Source organism: Blennius ocellaris (assembly GCF_963422515.1).
Source record: "Blennius ocellaris genome assembly, chromosome: 7".
NCBI lineage: Eukaryota > Metazoa > Chordata > Actinopteri > Blenniiformes > Blenniidae > Blennius > Blennius ocellaris.
Window position 1 is genome coordinate 8,184,204 of NC_137656.1, and position 22,464 is coordinate 8,206,667.

General features: G+C 42.1%; 2 protein-coding genes across 2 annotated transcripts in view; both read right to left on the minus strand.

The window, feature by feature from the left end:
- atosb (atos homolog b) overlaps positions 1-13,141 on the minus strand; it is a 30,900-nt gene extending 17,759 nt beyond the window's left edge. Inside the window, exon 1 of the mRNA XM_080499383.1 lies at positions 12,843-13,141. The gene's annotated coding sequence lies outside the window, so the exon portion shown is untranslated. The remainder of the gene's footprint in view (positions 1-12,842) is intronic.
- Positions 13,142-13,865: 724 nt separating this feature from the next.
- On the minus strand, positions 13,866-19,997 carry cenatac (centrosomal AT-AC splicing factor). Its single transcript, XM_080499687.1, has 11 exons — positions 19,782-19,997; positions 19,025-19,191; positions 18,523-18,621; positions 18,372-18,438; positions 17,529-17,591; positions 17,168-17,235; positions 16,952-17,066; positions 16,801-16,831; positions 16,498-16,599; positions 16,007-16,139; positions 13,866-15,330 (listed from the first exon to the last, which is right to left on the minus strand). The coding sequence occupies exons 1-11, from the start codon at positions 19,896-19,898 to the stop codon at positions 15,204-15,206; spliced, it is 1,089 nt and encodes a 362-aa protein (XP_080355813.1). The 5' UTR covers positions 19,899-19,997; the 3' UTR covers positions 13,866-15,203.
- Between the last annotated feature and the right edge of the window lie 2,467 nt (positions 19,998-22,464).

Sequence of the window (22,464 nt, forward strand, 5' to 3'; positions counted from 1 at the left end):
GTGAGGCATAAATAAAGTAGCTACCCCTGTATCTATGTGCAGTTCTGTGCTTGTTCGGAAATAAACAGTTACGAGAGCGGTACACATCTGGGAGAGAAAAGATGTCAACATCTATGCATTTCACCCTACTCTTTTCTCGGGTGGTGTGTGTGCGTGTGTGTGTGCGTGTGTGTGTGTGTGTGTGTGTGTGTGTGTGTGTGTGTGTGTGTGTGTGTGTGTGTGTGTGCAGTGCATACACAAGCACAAAAGCAGAAGGCTTATCTATGGCTGGAGTCCAGATACAGATATGAATTGCAAGTGAGGAAGTTTATCAGCTGAGCACCAGGAGCACTGCGTCTCAGCAGTGTGTTTGCATGAGCATTTTGGCATCCGTGAGCGACTAAGGAACAGCACGTCGGCTACGCAGGAACTATTTCAGAGCGGTGTGGTTAAAGTACACACAGAGGGGGCAAGTGCATCGCACCGTGGTGTGCACTATCTCGTCGTACCCTCACGCAGCTGTAGGAGATTGTGCAGTTTGAAGCACTTCGTGCTAATCACATGCAAAACGGTCAAGAACAAATATTGCGTCAGTGACCAATAAGGACAGGTAAGATGAATGAAATAAGAACAAATGAAAATAATCTATTGGGTGGGTGAACTCTCTTCTTTGTGTTCACTTCATTTGTCACTAGTTACTGCTTAACTCCTGCACCGCTTTATAAGTTACTGAATGAAGTAACCATTAACTTTGAAAAGTAACTCATGCATTACTTTTAATTGCCCCCCCTTAATTAAGATGTTGCAAGAGTATGCTTTCAAATTATTCATTTCTACTGAAGTTACATCATTTAGCTGGAAGTCACATGGAACACATATCATTGTGGTTTTATGAGTTAGTCAGCCATTATTCAAGTAAGAATTTTAAACATTTAGAACTTCACTGCATGCTCCTCTCCGAGGGGTATACACTTGTTGAATGTCTGGTAAAACTCGGCACAGCGGTCCTTGAAAGACACAAAAATAATTGAACACTTGTTTCACTGCTGGTAATTGCATGATAATAACACTTTACTTACTTACAAGTAATTTTGTCACAAAACTAAAGCTTGAAACTGTCAATGAAATGAGAAAAGTATTTATATTTCTGATATACTTTGTAACACCTTTGAGATTTTTAACTCATAGGTTGAAAAAAAAAATGCACAGTGAGACTGTTGTAAATTAAGAAATCTTCCCCATCTCAATGTTGTTCACACTTCATGAAGACGGCTCATCCTCCTATACGACAATGAATGGAAATGTCATGTAAAAATTGCATGACTCCAAAATAGACACAAACAAGGATTTGAACAAATGTGAGGCATGTTTTTGAAAGACTGTTTTCAATTGACTGCGCCCAATATTATTTATAACCAACACATTTGTCAGACTAGTTTTGCCCGGCCCTCCTGTCAGATACACAAACCTGCACCTTGCCGGAGTTGTTATCAGCTGTGTGTGCTGTCGAGACATGCGAGAGGAACTATACTGGCAGCTCTCTGCCTCTTTATGTGTCAGTCACTGCCTTCCTGTGTCTCCTGATCTATGTCTACCTCCTGCTCAGTTTCCATCTGTGACTCCCAGCCTCTGTTTCCAAAACAAGATGGAGAGTGTATTCCTCCAAGTCACTGCACTGCTGTCATATTGAAACTGCTATAAAGAGACATAAAATTGAATTTTGTAAGAAAATATTTTTTAGCAGTAAATTCAAGCAGATTTTTCACTTGGCAATGCTGGATTTCAGTTGAAGCCATCACACTGGAATTCTGGCTGGCCTCTTTGCATGTCTTAACTCAATGACTATTTTGGCCAAAACCAATACATTTACTGTAATTTTTTAAAGCTTGACTTAAAATCCCATCCATTCGTCAAAACAGCTGGTTGCAGAAATCAACTCATTGATTACTTGACTAAATGCTGTATGAGCTCTACATATGTGTCCTCATTACCAGATCCAGTAAGCATGTCAATGAGAGGATCATCATACTTGCATTCTCGCGTATGTGTGAGCAGTATAAGTGGGCAGAAAGCGGAACTAAAAACCAAGACATCTCTTCAGCTACGTTTATCCAAATATAGCTGTGGGGATAGGGGAGAAAGAGTAGAGCAGGCTGGAGGTAGACGGTGGAGGAGGAACAGCAGAAGACAACAAAATAAATTGACAAGAGGAAGTTGTCAGACAAGCTCTCCTCCTGCTTTTGACAGAACAGCACATAAAAAGAAAGCACAACACAGATGCGATCTTTGTGCATTTAGCAACACAGATCCTACACATGGAGCTTTTTGCCAGCTCAAACAAATATATCAGCTCCTCTTCTGTTCCTTTAAGAGCCAACGATGCTTTTCCATAAATGGACAAGAAGGGGCGTCTTCTCTACCGAAACCCTTCCTCATTGAAGGGCAATGGGAGTGCAACTGAGGAGAAACATGCATTGAAAACACACATGCACACACTCTTTCAAACAGTAACACTGATGCAATCTCAGGCCAAGAGCAAGTCAGTGTTTGTTTTGTTGTCTGTATGACAACGTCAGGGTTGGATTTTTAGCCTCTGCCTGTCAAATCCAGCCTGGCACTTGCTTTTCTGGGCCTCTCAAAGTGACACCAGCTGTTTTGTCAGGGGCTGGGAGGGTCGAGTGAGGGGGGGGGGGGGCTGCCCATCAGCCTTCATAAACTGAGGATCCGACTGTATGCCAGCCCAGAGGGGAGCAAAAAAAAAAAAAAAAAACTCCTTGAGAAAATCGGTTGGTTACGGTTTTAAATGACTAGTTTTTGATCTGAGTCTCCCTCTCACTGGAGGGACGAAACAAAAGGAGCATTGGGGGGGGGGGGGGGGGGGGGGTAGGTGGAGGAAGGGTGGGAAAGGAAAGTGTGTGGAGTTGTCTGCATATGTGAAGGAGGGTGATGGGGTGGTATTCCCAATGTTTAAAGAGGCAGGGGCGCCTGTCGGTGTACGTGTTGTGTTCTGGTATGGGGAGTGTCGGTATTCATTCATGACTGGTCACAGGGAAAATATAAGCAATAATGTGTGTTTTTACTGTAAAACTGTCTGTTTAAATAAATATTTTTTAAGCTGTAAAAAGAGGGAACAATGAAGGATTATTAATGATCACTGCACAATGCTGCATTGGAAGGCACCTTGAGAATTCCCTCATTTTGTGTCCTTCCTGTGTAGACAGAATTTTTATTTTTTTTCTGGCACTCCGATTTCCTCCTACAGTCCAAAAATGTGCATTTGTGTTTAACTGGTCACCAAAAATTGCCAGGTATGAATGTGAGCATGATATGATTTTCAGTCACTCTATGCTTGCATTGCCTGTGTCTCAGTTTTTACTCTTCCATTTTCAGCAGTTGCATGTAAGCTCCTGCAGACATGCTGCTTGTTTTCTAATGTCTCAGTCCTCCACATCCTCGACGAGTACATTTTTTTTTGGAACAGAACAGCACAGCACTTACTTGCTTGTTGATAATGCCATGCATATAATTCAATCGCTGAACCAATATCACATACGTTCGTGTTTGTGGCTGTTTGAGGGCGTCTCACTCCGAGTACCTTTTTTTTTCTCCCTATTTCTAGAGCACTCAGACAATCTAGTAAGCTGAACTCTCTGGATGGTTATGTTTGACCAGCTGTGTGATAATAAATAAGCTCACAGAGTGGAGAGAACACATACCGATTGGGATCAAAGAAAAAAAAAGAAGAAAAAAAACAGCATTGGTGTTTACGGATTGCCACTTAAAAGTGCTGATGGAGGCAGAGGCAGGGTCTGACATCAACACCTGGCCTTTGCCAAAGAGGAATAATCTTACAGTTTAAAGAGTTAACCTCAGATGGTTTGATGGCGTTTCTATATGAAAGCTATGAATAAAGTAAAAACATATTTCGAACGTCAAGTTCTGCATTTGCTACTTAGGTGCTGCTTCAAACCTCATCTGCAGTATATTCCTGAGGTTAAGCTGCCCCACATCCAGAAGATTGTTCAGGGCAAAGAGCAGCAGTCTCATATCACAAGGAGTGTTGATCTTTCCAGCACTTTTTTTCTCCCCCCTCACCTTTGATAACAGGTGTAACAGATCTGAAATAGTCACCCACCCGATGGCTGAACATGACCATGAGCTGCAAAATTTGAAAATAACTTTCAATATCAGTTTCCCAAGTAATAATGTACAAGTAAAGTATGAAAAGGTGCACATGGAACATGTTAAAAAGATCACATTGAAAAGAAAGAGGCAGGGGACAATTATAGCAAGGGATGACACAATCTAACTCTAAATACAGCATAAGTGACTGGACGCTTTGACTTCCTATGTCTGTTTCGAATGAAGGCCCTTAGTTAGTCACTTGCAGCTGGCCTGCTGCGAGCTACTGTCAAGTTTATTACCTAAAAACCTTTCAAAATGACATTCCATCCAAAGATAGGCACAGACAACACATTGGACAACTCGGGATTCTTACCGCTTCAATAACATACCAAGACAAGTGTGACACAAAAGGAAATTTGTATTTTATTAATTGAAAGATGCTTGGTCGGAATTCATTTCCGTCGAATGGTACCTTTAGTTGATGAGTCATAAAGCTGATTTTTGATGTCAACATGAGCGTTTAGTCCACCCCAAATTTGACTAAATGCAATAAATCCATGCCAGGCTAAAAGCAAAGGTCCTGGTGCAAGCCAGAGCTGGATGTGGCTGCGGTGAAGACGACATATTTAGTTGCACATACACACACATATATACATACGCAAAGAAAGGAGATTGCAAAGGGAAGGAGAGTGCAGAGATGGGGAGGAGTGTGGCACCCGGAGACTTGGTGACAGGCTGGGCCAGCTCAGAGGATGGAATGTTCCAGAAAAATATGTTGCCTATTCATGGAGGACAGGAAATAATAAAGCTCGCTCTCTCTCTCTCTCTCTCTCTCTCTCACCCTCTCTCTCTCTCTCTCTCTCTCTCTCCCTCCTGAGTCCTCAATCTTTCACACTGAATTCGACAGCCTGTCTTTCCACCTGTCTCTCACCCACACTGTCCGTTTCCTCCGCCCCTTCCACTTGGCTCTTGTGCCCATCCATCTTGGATCAGTTTAAATCAATTCATCTTTTCCTCATTCATGCTTGGGCAAACTCGCTCAGCATGGTGGCGTTACACCAGTTTGACTGGTGGTCGCTGGATATGGTCTCGGCTGCCATCTGGATGAAAAAATAAATAACAATTCCCATTATCTTAGGTATGTTTTGTTCTAACCAGCTCACAGTCATTCTTTTACCAGCCAGTCTGACTGATGATCGTTTTTGAACCAAGTGGATGATGGTGAAGTAGATTCCAATAGCAGTCGTAGCTTAAACACAGCCACATTGGCAAGATTTGTGAGAGCAATGGCAGAATAGGAGGAAAATACTGAACAAAAAGACAACATTTCATAATGGCCAAATGACAAGTGTTGAGTTTAATTTAATTACATGTCTATAGACACACAATTCTAGAGCGTCATCCACTCTGATCCGGGGGTAGCTTCAGACTGAAATGGACAAAGAGGTCTGGCCAGGGTTAATCCAGAGGTCAATCCAACACACACACAGACACACACACACACACACACACACACACACACACACACACACACACACACACACACACACACACACACACACACACACACACACACACACACACACACACACACACACACACACACACACACACACAGGGTGAAATGCATAGACGTTTGCATCTGCAGTAGATTTATTGATCCAAAACAAAAAACAAAGACTTTACCCAAGGCAGCAGGGTAAAAGGACTGGCACACAATCACATGCACTCTGGATGCACAACACCAAGTGAACATGAAAGGTGCGATAACAAAACGATTCGCAATTAATACAAACACTGAAACAAGATGTATATGCACTTTCAAATAACAGTGTCCTTTCTTTCCCCCCCAATTCCCCTACAATCCACTGCAGCTCCCCACAGATTGTTTCTATAGGACTAAAAACAGACTTGAGCTTAAAAAGCTTTGCATAATCCATTAATTACTGCTGCTTGGTATTCAATGGTCATGATAATCCATTATATCCATTAAGGATGCACCATTACTACTTTTGTAAAGAACAAGAACACGTATGAGTACTAACCTTTAGCTACTTAACCAATACAAGTAGTTATTAAAAGCCATAAAGCCTCATTCACACTAATACGTACAATACATGAAGGCCATGCATTGCTGCGGACTGCCTCCATACAGCCCGCGCTGATGCTTCACGCATCTACAACAGCCTTAACGTGTACAGTATGCAGAGGGCAGCGCGGCGCGTCTATCTAATGTACTTTGATCATGTTTAGCCAGTAGCATCGCTGGTGTGTGAACCTTGAAATTCTTTAGCATGTAACATGTAGAACATCGCCTCCTCTAGATATTTGGGCAGAACATAATTTGCAGTCTGCTTCACTTCTGTCATTCTCATGACATCGCTCGTCCTCTTTGGTCTAACTGCTTCTGACATTGCTGATGGATGACGTCACATAATACTCGCCGGGTTGCATTGGGGATTTTTCACAAGCGTGAGTACAGTGTCGTGTCTGACCCCAATATCCATGAAGGTGCAAGCTTTACTTACATTGAGAGTGATATTTGGAGACAGCTTGTCACCAAACGCCAAATTGTACAAAGAAATGGGATTTCTAATACATGGTTGTTAAAAACTCTGCAGCTGAATCAGTGCAGCTTAATTTCTTTACTTCAGTTCTTGACTGCTTGTCATCGTCATGGTTGTCTATTAGGCCAAATCACCAAAACACTGTGCCGATGGTTGAGATCACCGTTGTGAAGTCTAAATGAAAAAGCCATTCCTTGTTCCTAATGAGTTGCATAAGACCAGCTCGGCACACAAAAAAGATTTATACAACAGCACACACATGCACAGCTGTTAATAGCATGCAAATAAAGACACAGATACGCCCCACTGGTTCAGGACGACACTTGTCTCTGAAGGCCTACGAAGCAGAGACATTGAGTGGAAGTCTTTGAAGCAGGTTGTGTACACCACAGATTCCAAATCCTTTGGAAATGCATGGAACAAACTAATTCTTTCAAGACTGACAGATATACAGTGTTCTGTCTTTGTTTAGTGGTGAGGAATGCAGGATAAATGTCAACAAAGCATTTTAACTAAACATAACACACATTTCCAGTGATACCAGGTTTAGATATGACAAACATCAATGCAAAAAAAAACAAAAAAACTTTGCATCCTGTTGGTTCCCATATCTAACGTCCTTCATTTTGCATGCAAGTCAATTGAAGTGATAAATAGTATATGCAAACACCCAAGTTTGTCAGACACTGTATCCTCAAGATAAAAAGGCGAGTCGAATGGCACAGAAAGATTGTGGGCCGTGATGTAAGGCAAAGAGCAACGAGATGTATGGGAACATGCTGTGGATCGGTGGACCGAGGGAACAAGGCAAGGACAAGAGGGAGAGGGGCCGAACGAACAGGTCTTAGCCTCATAAGCCCCACAGTGACCTATATAATGCACAGAGATATATCTGCACTGCAACATCGACTCATTAGATCTAGGGCTTGTGTGAAAGTCATATGAACACACGTCATTCAGATGGTTTTTGTTCAAAGTGACTGAGAATGAAATCATCCAAACTTAAGTTGATATCAATAAAAACAAAGTACTAAAATGCCAACATAACTGTCTTATCTTTCACTGCAATAAAAAAAAGAAAAAAAAATCAACTACGCATCCGATATTCCTGCGAAGAGCCCGGGCAGAAAGGAACCATGGCTGAAATTATAAATAACCACAATAACTTACAACTCATAATTTCCACTTATGCGGGTACTAACAGAGACTGGACAACTCTCCCATGCGTCCCACTGAGTTATTCAAAGCATCTTTAAGGACATGATCATGTTAGGTCCATAAAGGCCCATGAGAATTTGTACTGTCAGTAACAAGAACAGGAGATTTTACCACAGATGGTGTAACCATAAAGCCCTGGCTTCAGCATCAATAAATATTTAAAGTACTTTTTTTTAAAGCTTGATCACTGCATAATTAGTGGCTGAACTCAAAATGGAATTGTATTCAGTGTACGTGTCCATGCTGAGTAAGACATTTGGCTGGATTATAAAGCTGTCGCAATTATTTTTATTATATCCACAGTTCTGCAACACACAAGAGGTTGTCTAATTTTTATATACATATTTTAATAGGGATTATGAAGGCTTTGTTTTATTATTACTGAAACCTCTTCTGAGAAATTAAGAATAACTGAATAAAACCACCAGTTCAAAGGTCAACAAAACAAAGCCATGATCTACAGTCTCTGAAATAACTGTGGAGTGAAATCAACCCTTCTTGATCACCATTCAAGCTGAAAGTAAAAATTGTGTTAGAAATATTTGATAACCTTTTACCCGCAGATGTGTTTACAAACCCACCTGCCAGCTCGTGTGTTTATTTCCGATCTGCTGAGCTGCTGTTGCAGCTCTACGGTACATATCTGACACAGTCTTGCTTGACAAATGATGTTCATGTCCAAGCACAAGCACAGCGAGCAAAGCCGAGCGCAGCCAAAGATAAAACTGTACACAACTGGATATCTCAGTGCTTTGCTTCTCAGAGTGTAATGTCAAACCATGCTGATTTATTCAGCAGGCGGTACTTGCCATTCTCAGCTCTCTCCATTAACTTCTTTTGATTAGCTGTGCCATCGTGAAGGTGAGAAGCTTTTTGCCATAGCTAGAAGTTACAAGTGCAGCCGCTTGCACAATTTCTTATGAGTATACCTTTGCCTTTGTAATAGTGAGCCATTTTTCTGCAACTGTAAAGCTCCAATGCATTGAATTTTGGGATTCTTTATTCATATAAAACAATCGTACCCTACATATTAATTTAGACAGAATCAATCACAATAAATATTCATGAATACCAATTGATCGTGGCTGAAAATGTGTCGTCAAACATTGTGGTTTTTCTGGCCTGTTCGATGTAACACAATGAATTTTACTTCTTCATTACCTTATTAACGTGGTTATTTCAATTTTCAGGTATCCCAAAGCCCAATAATCGTCTCACAATACCCACTTATTCCCAGATTGAATTTATTGTTATTTTTTTACTCCAACATAAATAGGTTAGTCTCCTATCCACAATGAAACAGTGCTGAGAAGCGCCGTAAACATGGGTACACAACAGGTTTGTAAGAGGACTAACTACTTCCTCTTAACGACAGACTGTTAAGTGGACTACATGACCTTTGTTGGTAAGCTTGAAGCCAGGTTTAGTTGATGTGTGGGTAGGAACCAGAGGTGACAGTGATGGTTTCTGTGGTAAAGCTGCACACGTGAAAGCTGCACTATTTCAGGTAAGAGTAACCATGCATACCCCCACCCAATCCCTTCACCTCGAACACACACACACAGTTAGGATTATTTCACGTTGAGTTGAATGAGGCACTCGTCAACAATGTGCAGTATCTTTGGAATCAGTGCATCCTCAGTTTGGGGTTGGAGAAGCACTGAAACCAAACAATGTACTTCTGAGGACGGCATTTAAATGAAGGAATGAGGGCCACAGAGTGATGTAATGGTTCGCATTTACGATACAGCGAGTCGATCGAGTCCTGATCCCGTGTCCTTCTGAGTGGAGTTTGCAGGTTCTCCTCAGTCCAAAGTTGCTGGTGTAAATGTGTGTGGCTGCCGCTTTGTATGATAATACTGTAGAGGATGTTAACTTGGATGTAGAAGGTATAAGGTCCATAGAAAGGGCAGACAAGACGAGATAACTAATTGAATGAATGAAGGCACATCAACTGACGTGCATCATGAAAAAAACAAATGAATTCATGATTTTATATCAATCTTTAACCCAGAGAGAAATATTAACATTTTACATGGTGGAACACAGGGTTTGATGGACTTGGTCAATTTCTTTGTATGAATGGGAAACTGTGGCGTTATATCCAAATATAACACAAAGTAAGTGGTGAGTGTTAGACCAGCCAGGTGCTGCAGAGTAAAATGTATGCTTACTTTCGATAAGGGGCCTCCAATGTCAGATTAAACTGTAGATGTCACCTAATTACAACATTCACAAAAACTGGTATTTATTTTTCTCTCTCGGCCTTTGTCTCGGTGGCGAAAAGATTATCTTAGCAGAACATATTCACACGGGTATACTGCTTCACCGACGCCATTTGACTTCTCATCACACATCCTTAATTTGCATAAGCCCTTGCCACACAACAATCTCTAACACCTAATCAAGAGGTAGTGATTTGTAAGACTGTTATCTTCTTAGACCTTTGCAGAGGAGGACAATCTCTTGATTCTGACACCTGAATACATACAACAATGATGCAGTGAGTATTTAAACGTTTCCCTCCTTTCACTTTTATTTTGACCTGTCTCTGCTCTATTCGACGGCTGAACAAGGCCTCGAAACAGCTTTATTTCGATTAGCCACATGATTCTCAATCCTGGATTGGCAGCCCAAAGGGTGTTATTAAGTGATGCATGGAATAGGAAAAGCTTTTGATTAAGCCATGTACTGCCTTCAATCTTTGTTGTTTAATATTCAAACAAAGATTTGCACCGACACGAATGGATGAAGAATGGAAGAGATTTAACTGGGTCTCTATCCACCAGCAATACGCAAGAGGTTGCATAAATGTTTTATGCTGAGGTTCACAATTGATAGATATAATGAAAACCTAGAGTGGAGAGAAGATTTCCATTTTTGGACTTTTTCAAATGACAGACATTGTTCCTGTCACTTAACCGGTCTGTACTGGTTGTTGGTGATGGCTACACTTGCTGTATCATAATATCTATTCAAGAGGCTGTACAGCTATATTTGCCTTAAGCCTTAAACCCAACCCTTAACGCTTAAATACCTGTTTATTCAAAAGGGGTAATTTAGCTCTTACAAGGGTAGAAGTCCAACACATGTTTCCACAAACAGCAACTCATACACACTGGAGATCAATATAGCCCCAGAGCAGTGTTGAGCACTGGATCTAACCCACATAATCATCTGTAATCTCAGACATCAAATCCCACAGAGATCCATTGGAGGGCTGACAACAAGCCCTCATCAGCTCAAAGCATTTCATGGCCACCCCCACTTTCCACACACATGTGAAACACTGCCAGGTACAGACGCTAAAAAGGAGAATTGCAACCCTGGACCAAAACCGCTCAGTCAGTCGGCCATACGCAACACAGAAAGTACGTTCAGTTTGTTCAAAGGCAGATTGGTTACACAGAAGAACAAGGATGAATGTCATCGCTTAATTTGAAATGCCACATATCGGGAGCTGAATGAAACTAGGATATAGCTGAACAGCAAGCAAGCTAAGTAGAACTGCGACAATGTTAACTTGGATCTAGTCTATTCGGAAGGAATAAGAAGAAACAAGGCTGAATTCAAGTCCTCAACACCTTATTTCTCATGACCACTCTACCTCCTAACTCCATGTACATGGAAAGGTTATACTTTGATGGAAGAGACCGTCTTTGTCCCATCTTCACAGAGTGAATTTGCTGCTTCTTTATTTTATGTGCCCTGTCTGATTTTGCATTTTGGAAACTCACGTGCACCTGTGCTTTGCAGCATAAGACAAGCCCAGACCCTGGCCTGCTGCACGGAACATGCATGCACCTCTCCTTCAGGGTTGGGTACAGCAAAGATCTGCATGACGTCACACTCAGCTGAGGACAAAGCCCACTGCTCTCACAGACAGAGGCTGGGGGGGGGGGGGGGGGGGGGGGGGGGTTGTACTGTCAGAGCAATGCAATGCATGCACAAGCACAAAAAGGAGACATAAGATAACTTGCAGATGGGTTTGCCACTGCAAAGTGTGTGTTTATACGTGCGTGTCCTAAAATCTTCCATTTGCATGCATGTGAGACAGGTGGCTGATTCCCATAAGCACATGTGGGTGATGCAGTGTGAGACTGCATACACGTGTGCCTGATGTATATGTCAATGCCATCATGCACTCCTTCTCAACACATGAGGGGTGGGGGGGTGGGGGGGTGGGGGTCGGAACATTGCGTATGAGCATAGTAGCAGTGTAATAATAGGCTGCATCACCTATAGATTGTGCATATGGTGTAATAGGGGTCCAGGGATAGAAGTAATGTGTCCTCTGATTGCATGGTGCAATGCAACTCCCAAATGCAATCCAAGGGAACAATCCACCCATTGCTCACCCTCTCTCCTCCTGTAAAAGCTCCACAGTGTTCATCACCATCCCACCCACTGAGCTACAGTCATAATCTCACAGATATACGCCACTGCTGGCTGATCTCTCCTTCTTGCAAAGGCCACCCATGCACAATCCCACGAGGGCATGAGTGTGTAGTTATAACACAATGGGCTGGTCTACAAGTGCATGTGCACAAATTCATGACGGCGAACAATATATTGAGCTCTCCCTTCACGTTGTCCACATTCAGCGTTATGTGTGCTGCATGCACACATAAAGAAAGTGTGAGGAAGGCAGACAAAGCAGGGGAACGCCCCCTTTTACACCCTGCAAGCTACTGTCAGGTCATCATCTGGTTAAAGGCCGGATTCATTTCATTCCTCATCCGAAAAAAATATATAACTGTAAGCAGCTGCCTTGTCCTGGAGCACACATTAGACTGGACACATTGAGAAAGTAGTGAATAAACTACCAGGGCCTTTGTCCAATCTCAGTGCATCCTTAAAGTGATCACGCTGATTATTGAAAGAAGAAGAAGAAGAAGAAAAAGGGCCTACAGAGGCAGGAATGGGAGCATTTAAAGGAAAGTATGGACTCACCTCGTAAATGAACAGGGGCACCCGGGCAGGCAGTGTGAGTAAGTGACGCGTCCCTGCTGCCAGCTACTTTGGCCTTTTTTTTTTGTGTTTTCTCTGATGACGTCCTCCAGGTGGCTGAACGTTTTCAGCTCGAACTCCTCGCTTTTCCAAACAGTTTCACTGTCGTCCTCCCACTCTGCCCTGACTGCCACATCGGTCGGTTGTAGGCTACCTACGCTCCGTCCCTTCCTCTCTCCCGAGTCCGTCTCTTGTCTTCTTCTTTTTTTCCCCCTGCTCGCAGCTGTTTTCGTTGTTTCAACCTTTTGCCTGAAATTCCTCCCCTGTCCCTTTAAGCCACATCGTTTCCGGGGTTTGCTGGAATTTATAGAGTAGGCGGGGCTTCTAGACCAGCTGAGCTCCTGTCATTTAACCGATTGGCTGCTTCCGTCCCTCTCGACAAATCAGCATTCAGATATAACGATTTCTTTAAAATATGTAGATTTATGCAAGAAGCCTGCTTCGCGATTGGCTGGCGGATTAACTCCAGTCCCTCCCAATACACGTGCTTTTTCTCCCCTCCCAGTCTTTAGTGCCAAGGATGGCTTTTGTGCTGCAGATATGACAGCCTCTAGTTCATTTCATACATCCCCGAAACACTGTACAGACTTACCAAGTGCATACCAATATTGGATGGATTAAATTTTTTTTTTTAATGTACACTCAAAACCCATTGGAACATGTATATTCTTATTTGGCACAGAATGAAACCATAGCAATGTTGTCAGAGAGCTAAGAATAAACCAGCTTCACTTTGTATCCCCTCATTGCCTTGCAGCTGCACTGAGCTCCACGCCCATCTACCCATAACACACTGGGGCCCTATTATTCTCTGCTGGGGTGAGGAAGAGGCCTGGGATGATAAAAGCTGTGGAATATAAAATAAGATATGACTCCTTCTGCTGCTGGCCACTCGTTTATCTCTGTGCCGATATCCCCCTAGGTAATACAACCATTCCCTGCTTCGCACACATTGTCACCGCCAAATCTCAGTCGTGTTTAATGAGTCATTCCTTATCATTTTATACATGACAAGTCTGCATTGTCAGAATATTAAATGAGGCCAATGAGGTTAAAGAGCAACATGTAGACAAGCTTATAAAAGCGAGATTTAAAGATTTAAAAACCACCATTTGAGGTTAGATGGTGTCCATCAATTATGTACATAAGGACATGACAAAAAGCCATTTTGCATTGAAAACAATCTTGACATTTCCTCAATAAAAACACTGAAAAGGACAAGCTGTGTCTATAACTGCATATATAAATGGCGATGAACTGAGGGGAAGCAGAAACATGTCCTCCAGTGCAACGGTTGAGAAAATTTAAAATCACTCTTGTAAATTATGGACAGACACTCACACTTCTTCAACTGGGAGAGGAAAAATACAATGCTGGGAGCAGGTCCCTTCTACATTTTAACATCAGTTTCATAGAGTGTGGGCTCTAACCTGGCCTGTCTGGACTACAGACAGGTGAAACAACAGTAAAAAGACAAGTAGTATATCCTTAACTGCTAAGCAGCTAGAATATAACCCCAATTACACACACACATATATATATATATGCTTTAAAACAGCATTGTGATGTCTCTTAGGTCAAGCATTGCATCTTCTTACCATTAAATGTTCATTATCCACATTGAAAACACTTAAATGATCACATCTTGAATGTTAAACCTTCAAGTTACAAAGCATCTTCACCCCCCAACACTCGATAACAGTGTGACATTTCTGAGCCCTCAAGTGACTCATCTCACAGCAGTCTGTTCTTAAAGGGGAAATAAAAGCGTGTCACTTTCTGTAAAGCAAAAATAAATAATAATAGATAATAAACTGCCTTAGGTGAGCTTTTGAGAAAGTAAAACGCAGCATCGAATTATGCATTTATATGCAGCAGTTTCCACTTACACTGACAAAAAACGTTGTATTAAGCATAAATACATGTCAACCCACAGAAACAGGCGGTGTTGTTGAATGTTTGGCGCCACCTTGTGTTGACTTGATGTAACAGTTACACTGTCCCTTGTTCTCAGTCCAATGAAACTTGTCGACAGTAATCCAGTTTTATACCGCTTTCTCAGCTTAATAAATCCATCTGATTTGGTAACAAATAAAGTGGCAGCAACTGTTTAGTATTACTCTACCACTGTGAAGCAGTATGTTTATTGAGGATTATGCAGTTTATTTATACGGAAAAAAAAAGGCAACAAAAGAAACCCTATTATGTAAATATACCAGGATCTAGTGCTTATAGCACTGTGACAAAAAAGTCAAAAACTCTGCCATTACATGCATTTCATTGTTCACCACCGAATCCTCACACTCAGGTTCCAGTGTGGTCAGAATTAGTCGGCTGTTCAGAGGTTCTGGTCTTCTTTGAGCTCTCTGTGCCATGTTCCTTCTTCCTCTTCTGTCTGCTCTTCTTTCCTTCCTCTTGTCTGAACTGGTGCCTGTTGTGTGGAAAAAAGAACCATTGACGTCTTTTTAGATGGTATTCGATTGTACAAATATTTAGTTTTAGACGGGTACTTGCTTGGCATGTATGGCAATATGACGTATTTGGTGAGTTTAATGTATTTGTTAGGTCAGTGAAATATGTATGCTCACCATTGTATGTCATTTTTGAAAAACATTTCTGGCGTCAGTGTGAATGAGGGGTGAGGGGGCACAAATTCTGTTGTGCTATGATGCAGACATGTGTTTGAACAATGACAATAGTTGCTATAATTTCTGCATGATTTTGTACCCAGAATAACTTCAGGCTCTCGCACAGCCTGAGGTGCTACTCAAGGATAATACACTGTAGCTGGCATCCGTTTCAGCATACAAAACTATTTGCATCCAAATTGGAGATTACCTTCACTTGTTTGTCCGCAGCAAAAAAGACAATAACAAATAAAAACCACGCCGTATTTTAAATTTACCAACTCAAAACTATTATCCAAGTTGAATCCTGATCTGTGTCAGTGGTCATTACTAAGACAATGTATCTACAATGAAAAAAAAACCTCACTATATTACAATAACAATGGCTGCGTGTGTTTGTGCACACAAACCTACTGCCACCTTAACGGTACTTGAATAAACATACCGTAAATATGTTTGCCAATGTTGTTATTGACTCACCTGGACTGCCAGCGCCGGCCGCTGTTCCACACTCTACCAAAGGAAGGAAGCCAGTTGGCATCTGTATGTGAACTGTGATCGAAGTTGGCCCCGACTCTGTTGGGAGGAAGCTTTCTCAGCTTCTCTTGTTCCTCTGACAAAATCAAAACAAAACAAAAAAAAAGACAATAATGATTAAATTAAATTGATAAGATTGTGAGTACTTTTTGTTCATGAGTTCACAAAGATATTATCTTGGTATCAGTCCAACACTTAGCTTTAGAAATGTTTTTAAACTTGAAGCAGCACTTAAAGCTGTGCGTGAGAGCGATGCATCGAAGGAAAGCATTAATTACATTGCAATGGAACTCAAGTGTTAAAACTTCTGTCAGTGTGTGATGCTCCACAAATACATGAGCTGCTCTATTTCGACCATTTATGGTTAAAAGTAGAAGCAGATCAATGTACACCGAGTTCTAGGTCATCATAGTAAACTAGGCCTGGCATCGCACTCTGTTTGAGGAACTCCTGGAGCGATGGGCCGATCTCTGCTTGTGCAGCCACTCCGGAGGTCCCTTCCAGCGGGTCGTCCTGGAGCCAGGGAGGGACGGCTCCTTCAAACAGAGAGAGGCTGTGATGATTACTCATGGCAATCAGATCATCACACTGAAAAACAAACTACCAGGGTTGAGCAAGAGCCCTCAAAAACATAAATAGTACATAAAACCTATATTTCTGTAAATACCTACAGTGAGACATGTGTGGAGAGTGTCTGCGGATACTAAAGGATTACCTGCAGATTTAAATTACTGTACCTGTATGAACATTTCCACCACTTGATGAATCCTGTACCAGAGGACAATAAATGATCAGAGTCATTGCATTTGTTTTAAAAGGACACAAAAGTAGAACAAAAGTATTTGTTATTTCGCTTCACCACTTTAACAATGATGGCTGTCTGACTACCTGATGTCCAATGAAAGTCAGGCCATGTCCGGCCGCAGCCCGGGGGGCTTCGACCATGGAGTCACCGAAGCTGCTCGCCGCCTGCTGGTTGCATCCGTGAGACAAAAACTGGACGCTGTTCACCAGAAAACAGGATCCCGACAACAAATCAAGTCAATGGATGTACGTCTGATGTCCAAAGGTAAAAAGAGACGATCCAGCTGGACAGAGATTTACCTCGAAGAATCCACTGCAGACGTGCTGTCGCTGTTGGGTCCATTGAATGACTCTGGCTCTGCATCACGCTGATATTGATTCAGGAAAAGCCAACAGTGGTTCACAGAGGAAGTCTGACCTCTAATCATAACCCCATCTTGGCTTCTACCATCAAAAGCCCGCCTCAAAATGCCACCAAGCGTCTATAAATCTGTCCTAAAAACACCGACCATGATTCTTGGAGTGAACCTCAATCTTACAGGATAGAGATTTCAAATCATTGCTCTGGTGAGCGATGGGATTTGTCGTCATTCAGTTACAAGAAAATAACATTCAAAGTCCACAGTGATGGATACTGCCACTGAATCCCTGGAAAACAAACCTCTAAGAGAGACTGAAAGACTTCCTGCCGCTGCTTTTCCAGGGTCCGGATGTGATCAGCTTGCTATAATCATGAGAAGAGAAAAAAACAAACAAAATACTGATCAATGGCTGCAGCTTTCACACCGTAGAAGGGACTATTTGCACACAAGTAGTTTGAGTTACAGTAGCAGTGCATTTGCCACTTGTGATGACAATATTTTAATTCAGTTATTTGTCAACGCTACTGGAGTCAAGTGTGGTTTGCTAAATTAAAATCCAATTTATTGGATATATTACAGTTTTATCATGATTGTTGTCCCATGTACACAAACATTAAATGCTGTTAAGGTGGAAAATAGGTTTAAATTTACAGAAAAACAAACAAACTTCTGGCTTAACTTCCTCAATTATACTCTATGGTATGCAAACTCACTGACACACAATGAAACGTATAAAAACAGAGAAAACAGTGGACAGGGTTCATCCATTTCACATATTAATTTTGATAAATCGAGAGGATATGGTTTAAATTTGTGACTTCTTGTGAGCTTGCAGCTCATCGCCGTGTCCTTCTTTCATAATTCAATTTAACTTTTAAGAAAACTGCACCAGAGCAGAGGTTACTAGGTCTGAACCTCACTGCTGCCAGGTTTCTCACTGTGGCTTCCTGAGCGAGGCCCACTGCTCCTCGTGTGTGTAATGAGGATTAACTATGAATTGCAAGGGGCAAATACAGAGAAGGAATTTCTCTGTAAAGTTTTCTGGCTTTTTCTACTAGGGTTTGTTTCAACCAGGCTAAAACGTGTGACCACTCCCTTGGATTGCATAAAAAATAAATACAACACTTTTTATATTTTAATACCTGTTTGATGTATTCATCCTCTTTCTCCACAAATGTTTCCAAAACTTTAGAGACTTCAGCTTTAAACCTAAGCAAAACACAAGCAATAGTCAGTGTTGGGAATATTTCACTCTCTTCAGTTAGTTTTGGAGTTTCCGCTATCCTCGCCCACCTTTCAGTTTCTTCCTCTGTGATGATGAACTTGTCTCGAATCTTTGGTTCGGCCTTGTTGTCCCACCAGAACTTGTGTGTGTTCTTTCTGTGGTCTGACCTGAAGATGAACACAGTTCAGAATGGATGAGGCATTCCTTCTCAAGTGAACAGGAGTTTAATGTTCTTTCAAAAGGTAAAGGCTTGTATCACTCTTGTTTCATTCGATCTCCATGCAAGACAAAAAGTTTGCTGTAAGATCAATCTCTGTGAGCAGGCCAGGCTATCAGGACCCGTCACACATCCTGTTCGCTGTGTTGGACGAAATATGAGCCAGTTGCTGTTGGTGTTATTGACTTTGTAAACACCATTTGGACGTTAAAGTTCCTCAGTGCTAGATATCATAACTCATGGAATGTCTCATCGTGTAATCTGATCTTCTGACAGAACAGCGAGTTGTAATATACAGGCTGTTAAAGTCCTATTGGACAATGACAATAATCAAACATCATGAACAAACATACGTAGCCATGTGTTCCAACAAGCCTCCATGCAGCACCGTCATGTTGCTGTCCGTGACATTTCTCTGGATTTCCAGGCCGCAGCAGTAGCACCAGAATGTCTGTTCATGCTGGGTGCAATCAAACTTTTCTACTTGGGGCTTTTTAAGCGTTCGGCGAGCTTCTTTCACCTGGAGAAGTTAAAAGTAAAAGTAAACTGAGAGCAAGTGAATGCAGCAAATTAGTTTAGTACATTTTACCACCAGAACATTTAAAATATTTAAAATGTTTTAAAATGAGGCTGTCGTGTTAGGTGTTAAACACACGCACACACACACACACACACACACACACACACACACACACACACACACACACACACACACACACACACACACACACACACACAGAAGTATGGCCATTGCAGTATGCGCAGTAGGAACAATAGGAATACCCATTTTTAAGTGACACTGAGCATGGACTTGACTAATACCAACAAGAATGGACATTTTGGAACAAAAGCATTAACAGTTAGGCATTTGGTGTTTCGGACACACAATCACAGAACATCAGGGAACTTTTACAGTGTTGTTATAGTAGTATTGTTTGACATAATATACACAGAACTAGATATTGAATCACTGTTAGAGGGTTACCTAAATATCTACAGCTACCCTTCAGCGCTACTATGAATTGAGCATTCAAGATAAAAACGCACACAAACAAAAATAATGCAGACAATTAAATTAATAAAATACAACGATTAATTGAATGTGTGTACCTTTTCCAGAAATTTGAGGACAACGACTCTCAGTCTGCTCTGGTGGCTTTTTCCGAAGATATGTGCTTTCCCGGTAAATGTTGTTTGTCTACATATAGCGCAGTAATACGCACCCATTTAGAGGCTGGGCAAGATCCCGAACATGAACTTACACTGAGATAATGACACAAAATAGAAGTAAATTGTTTAATCTATCCTTTCGCCACAGAAAATCCAAACGGAAGCTGTGTGAGGAAGCAGAACATACGTATTTCCTATGTTCTTTGGAGACACACCGCCCCCACCTGTCTGGAGGGTGAACTGCAGGCTGTTGAGTATAATAGAATGTAGAAGCAAAACGTCCCTCAGCTTATTCCTCCCAGCATCATGCAACTGGACCACACTGATGACTGGCCAGAGATGCACGGGGACACAAAAACAATCCTGGCTGTAAAAGCACTTCTTCTGTAATAGAGAGAATAACTATTTCATCAGCTTTCTGTGTGTCTCTGTGATTGCTCTCTGGTGGGCTGTTGGCCTGTCCAGGTTGTACTCTGCCCTCACTCATAGTAAACCGAGATTGGATCCAGCACTCTGAACAACACCTCTGAGCACAATAAAACCGTGTAGTGGATAGAAGGCTGAATCCAAAGTGGACTGTTATTACATTTGCTCAAGTTCTTGTATTTATTGGGAAATCATAGTATTGTTATTGCAATACCTGCTGCCGTTGCATGTTCATCATTGTGCAACCCTATATTATAGCATTTTATACGAATCTATGTATCAAAGGCTGTCTTTGTATTTGTGACTGCTGGAATGTATTAACTGTTCTGCTGTGCTTGTGGAGATGGACTGCCACAGAGTACAGGGGGCGCTAAAGCGCTGCGCGAAGCGCAACGCGCGCCGCGGCTGAACGCAGAAGAAGAGCGAGAGCTCAGCGTGAGAGACGCACGTCCAGCCTTTGGTCAATATAGAAATATAGGAAGATGTATTCAGTCCACGGCTTCAGGGAGTTTATTAACGAGCGTCTGAGTGTTGTTGCAGAGGACATATTCAAAGTGTTTGAGAAGACTGTGGTCCGGTACGAGGAGGAGATCCGCCGCCAGCGCAGCCTGCTCTACTCCGTCTGTGACGCTCAGACTCACTTCACTGGTACGGAGAACAAACCTCGTGTTTTAACTTAAATATACTCAAAATACCTTTGTATCCGTCTTAAATTGCACTAACGTGCACCGTTTTACTTTAATGTACGTAATGAAACTGGCAATATATGTATATATTTTTGTAGTAAGTTTTTTCTTCTTTAAATATATGTGTATATATGCCTTGAAAAATCTTTCAGAAGAATTTTTTAATTCTTCAACAAGAACGAAATATTCCTCCGAAAGGTTTAGATATTTTGACCACTACTATTTGTCTGATGTCATAATAAAGAACAGGCAGGCGTGTCAAACATAAGGCATGGGGAACAGAACGAGTCTGACACCACATCAAGGCCCCGTTTATGCGACAGCGTTTCAAGCGAAAATGCATAAATTGTACATTTTCGTTTCAGGAAAGTTTTGCGTTTTCACAGCGACATAGGGCCACTGGTGGGTGCTGATGGATGTTTTTCTAATGAAACAACAAACACATGAGAGAACAATATGCTTTAAACATCAAAAGTTTTCCGTTTTCACTTCAAAACGCCACATAAACGGGGCTTCAGTCTGGCTACTTACAGTTTCAGTGCCGTCCGTCTATCTCTCAGACAGATCCCCTGACTCGACTCTGCTCCTCCTGTAACACAACAAATGCAGCCATATGGGTTTCAGAATGTCAGATCTCTTGCCAGATTTGGGAGCAAAATAAAGCACAGATTGTAGTCATTTGTTGTGTTTCCAATTGGAAGAAAATGTTTGGGTGCAGATGTGCATTTTGCCTTTCTTGCAGGATTGTTTCTCTCCTTCATATTAAAAGCCTGGACCATGTCTTGCTTTCAGATCTGCCAGGCCGCCATGTGTCTCAGGCGAAGGAGGCGGAGATTCATCGTGAGCCGCTGGAGGGCAACACCACTGGGAACCAGGAGGACACGGAGCCTCTGTGGTTCAAAGAGGAACTGGAGGAACCGTGGCACGGCGGTCACGACGCAGAGCAAGCCGCGGTGAAGCAGGAGGCGGACATCATCATGCTGACCGTCGCTCATGATGGCCGTGACAACAGCGAAGATCAAAGCATGTATCTGAATACGGATGAATCTCATCGGGCGGCAGACGGAGAACCGGGAGACGCCGTGTCGTTTAAAAGCTCTGAAGTCGCAGCGACACTTAAGAATCACACACACATCTCTAACAATTCTGAGAGCCAGAACTACACCGGTGGCCAGTGTGGACCCTTGATGTTTGCAGAAAGTGCAAATGGGAACCCACAGGAATGCAAAACACACAATGACGGCGTCTTCAACAATATTGTATATAAAATTCCCTTCAAACCTCATTCAGGTCGGACTTTTTTAAAATGTGACACTTGTGAGAAAGGCTTCAAGTTCCGCTCGAAGTTAATCCGACACATGAGAATCCACACGGGTGAGAAGCCGTTCTCTTGTAACATCTGTGGTAAAAGTTTCAACCAGATGTCGGCTCTGAAAGTTCATAAGAGGATCCACACGGGTGAGAAGCCGTACTCCTGCGAGATATGCGGCAAGAAGTTCACAGACACCTCG

Coding starts and splice junctions, on each gene's coding strand:
- cenatac (XM_080499687.1), bottom strand. CDS start 19,898: ATGGGTGCGTATTACTGCGCTATATGTAGACAAACAACATTTACCGGG. Junction 16,140..16,497: donor CCAGGAGTTCCTCAAACAGA/GTGCGATGCCAG, acceptor TGATTTTGTCAG/AGGAACAAGAGAAGCTGAGA. Junction 15,331..16,006: donor GGCCGGCGCTGGCAGTCCAG/GTGAGTCAATAA, acceptor TCCACACAACAG/GCACCAGTTCAGACAAGAGG.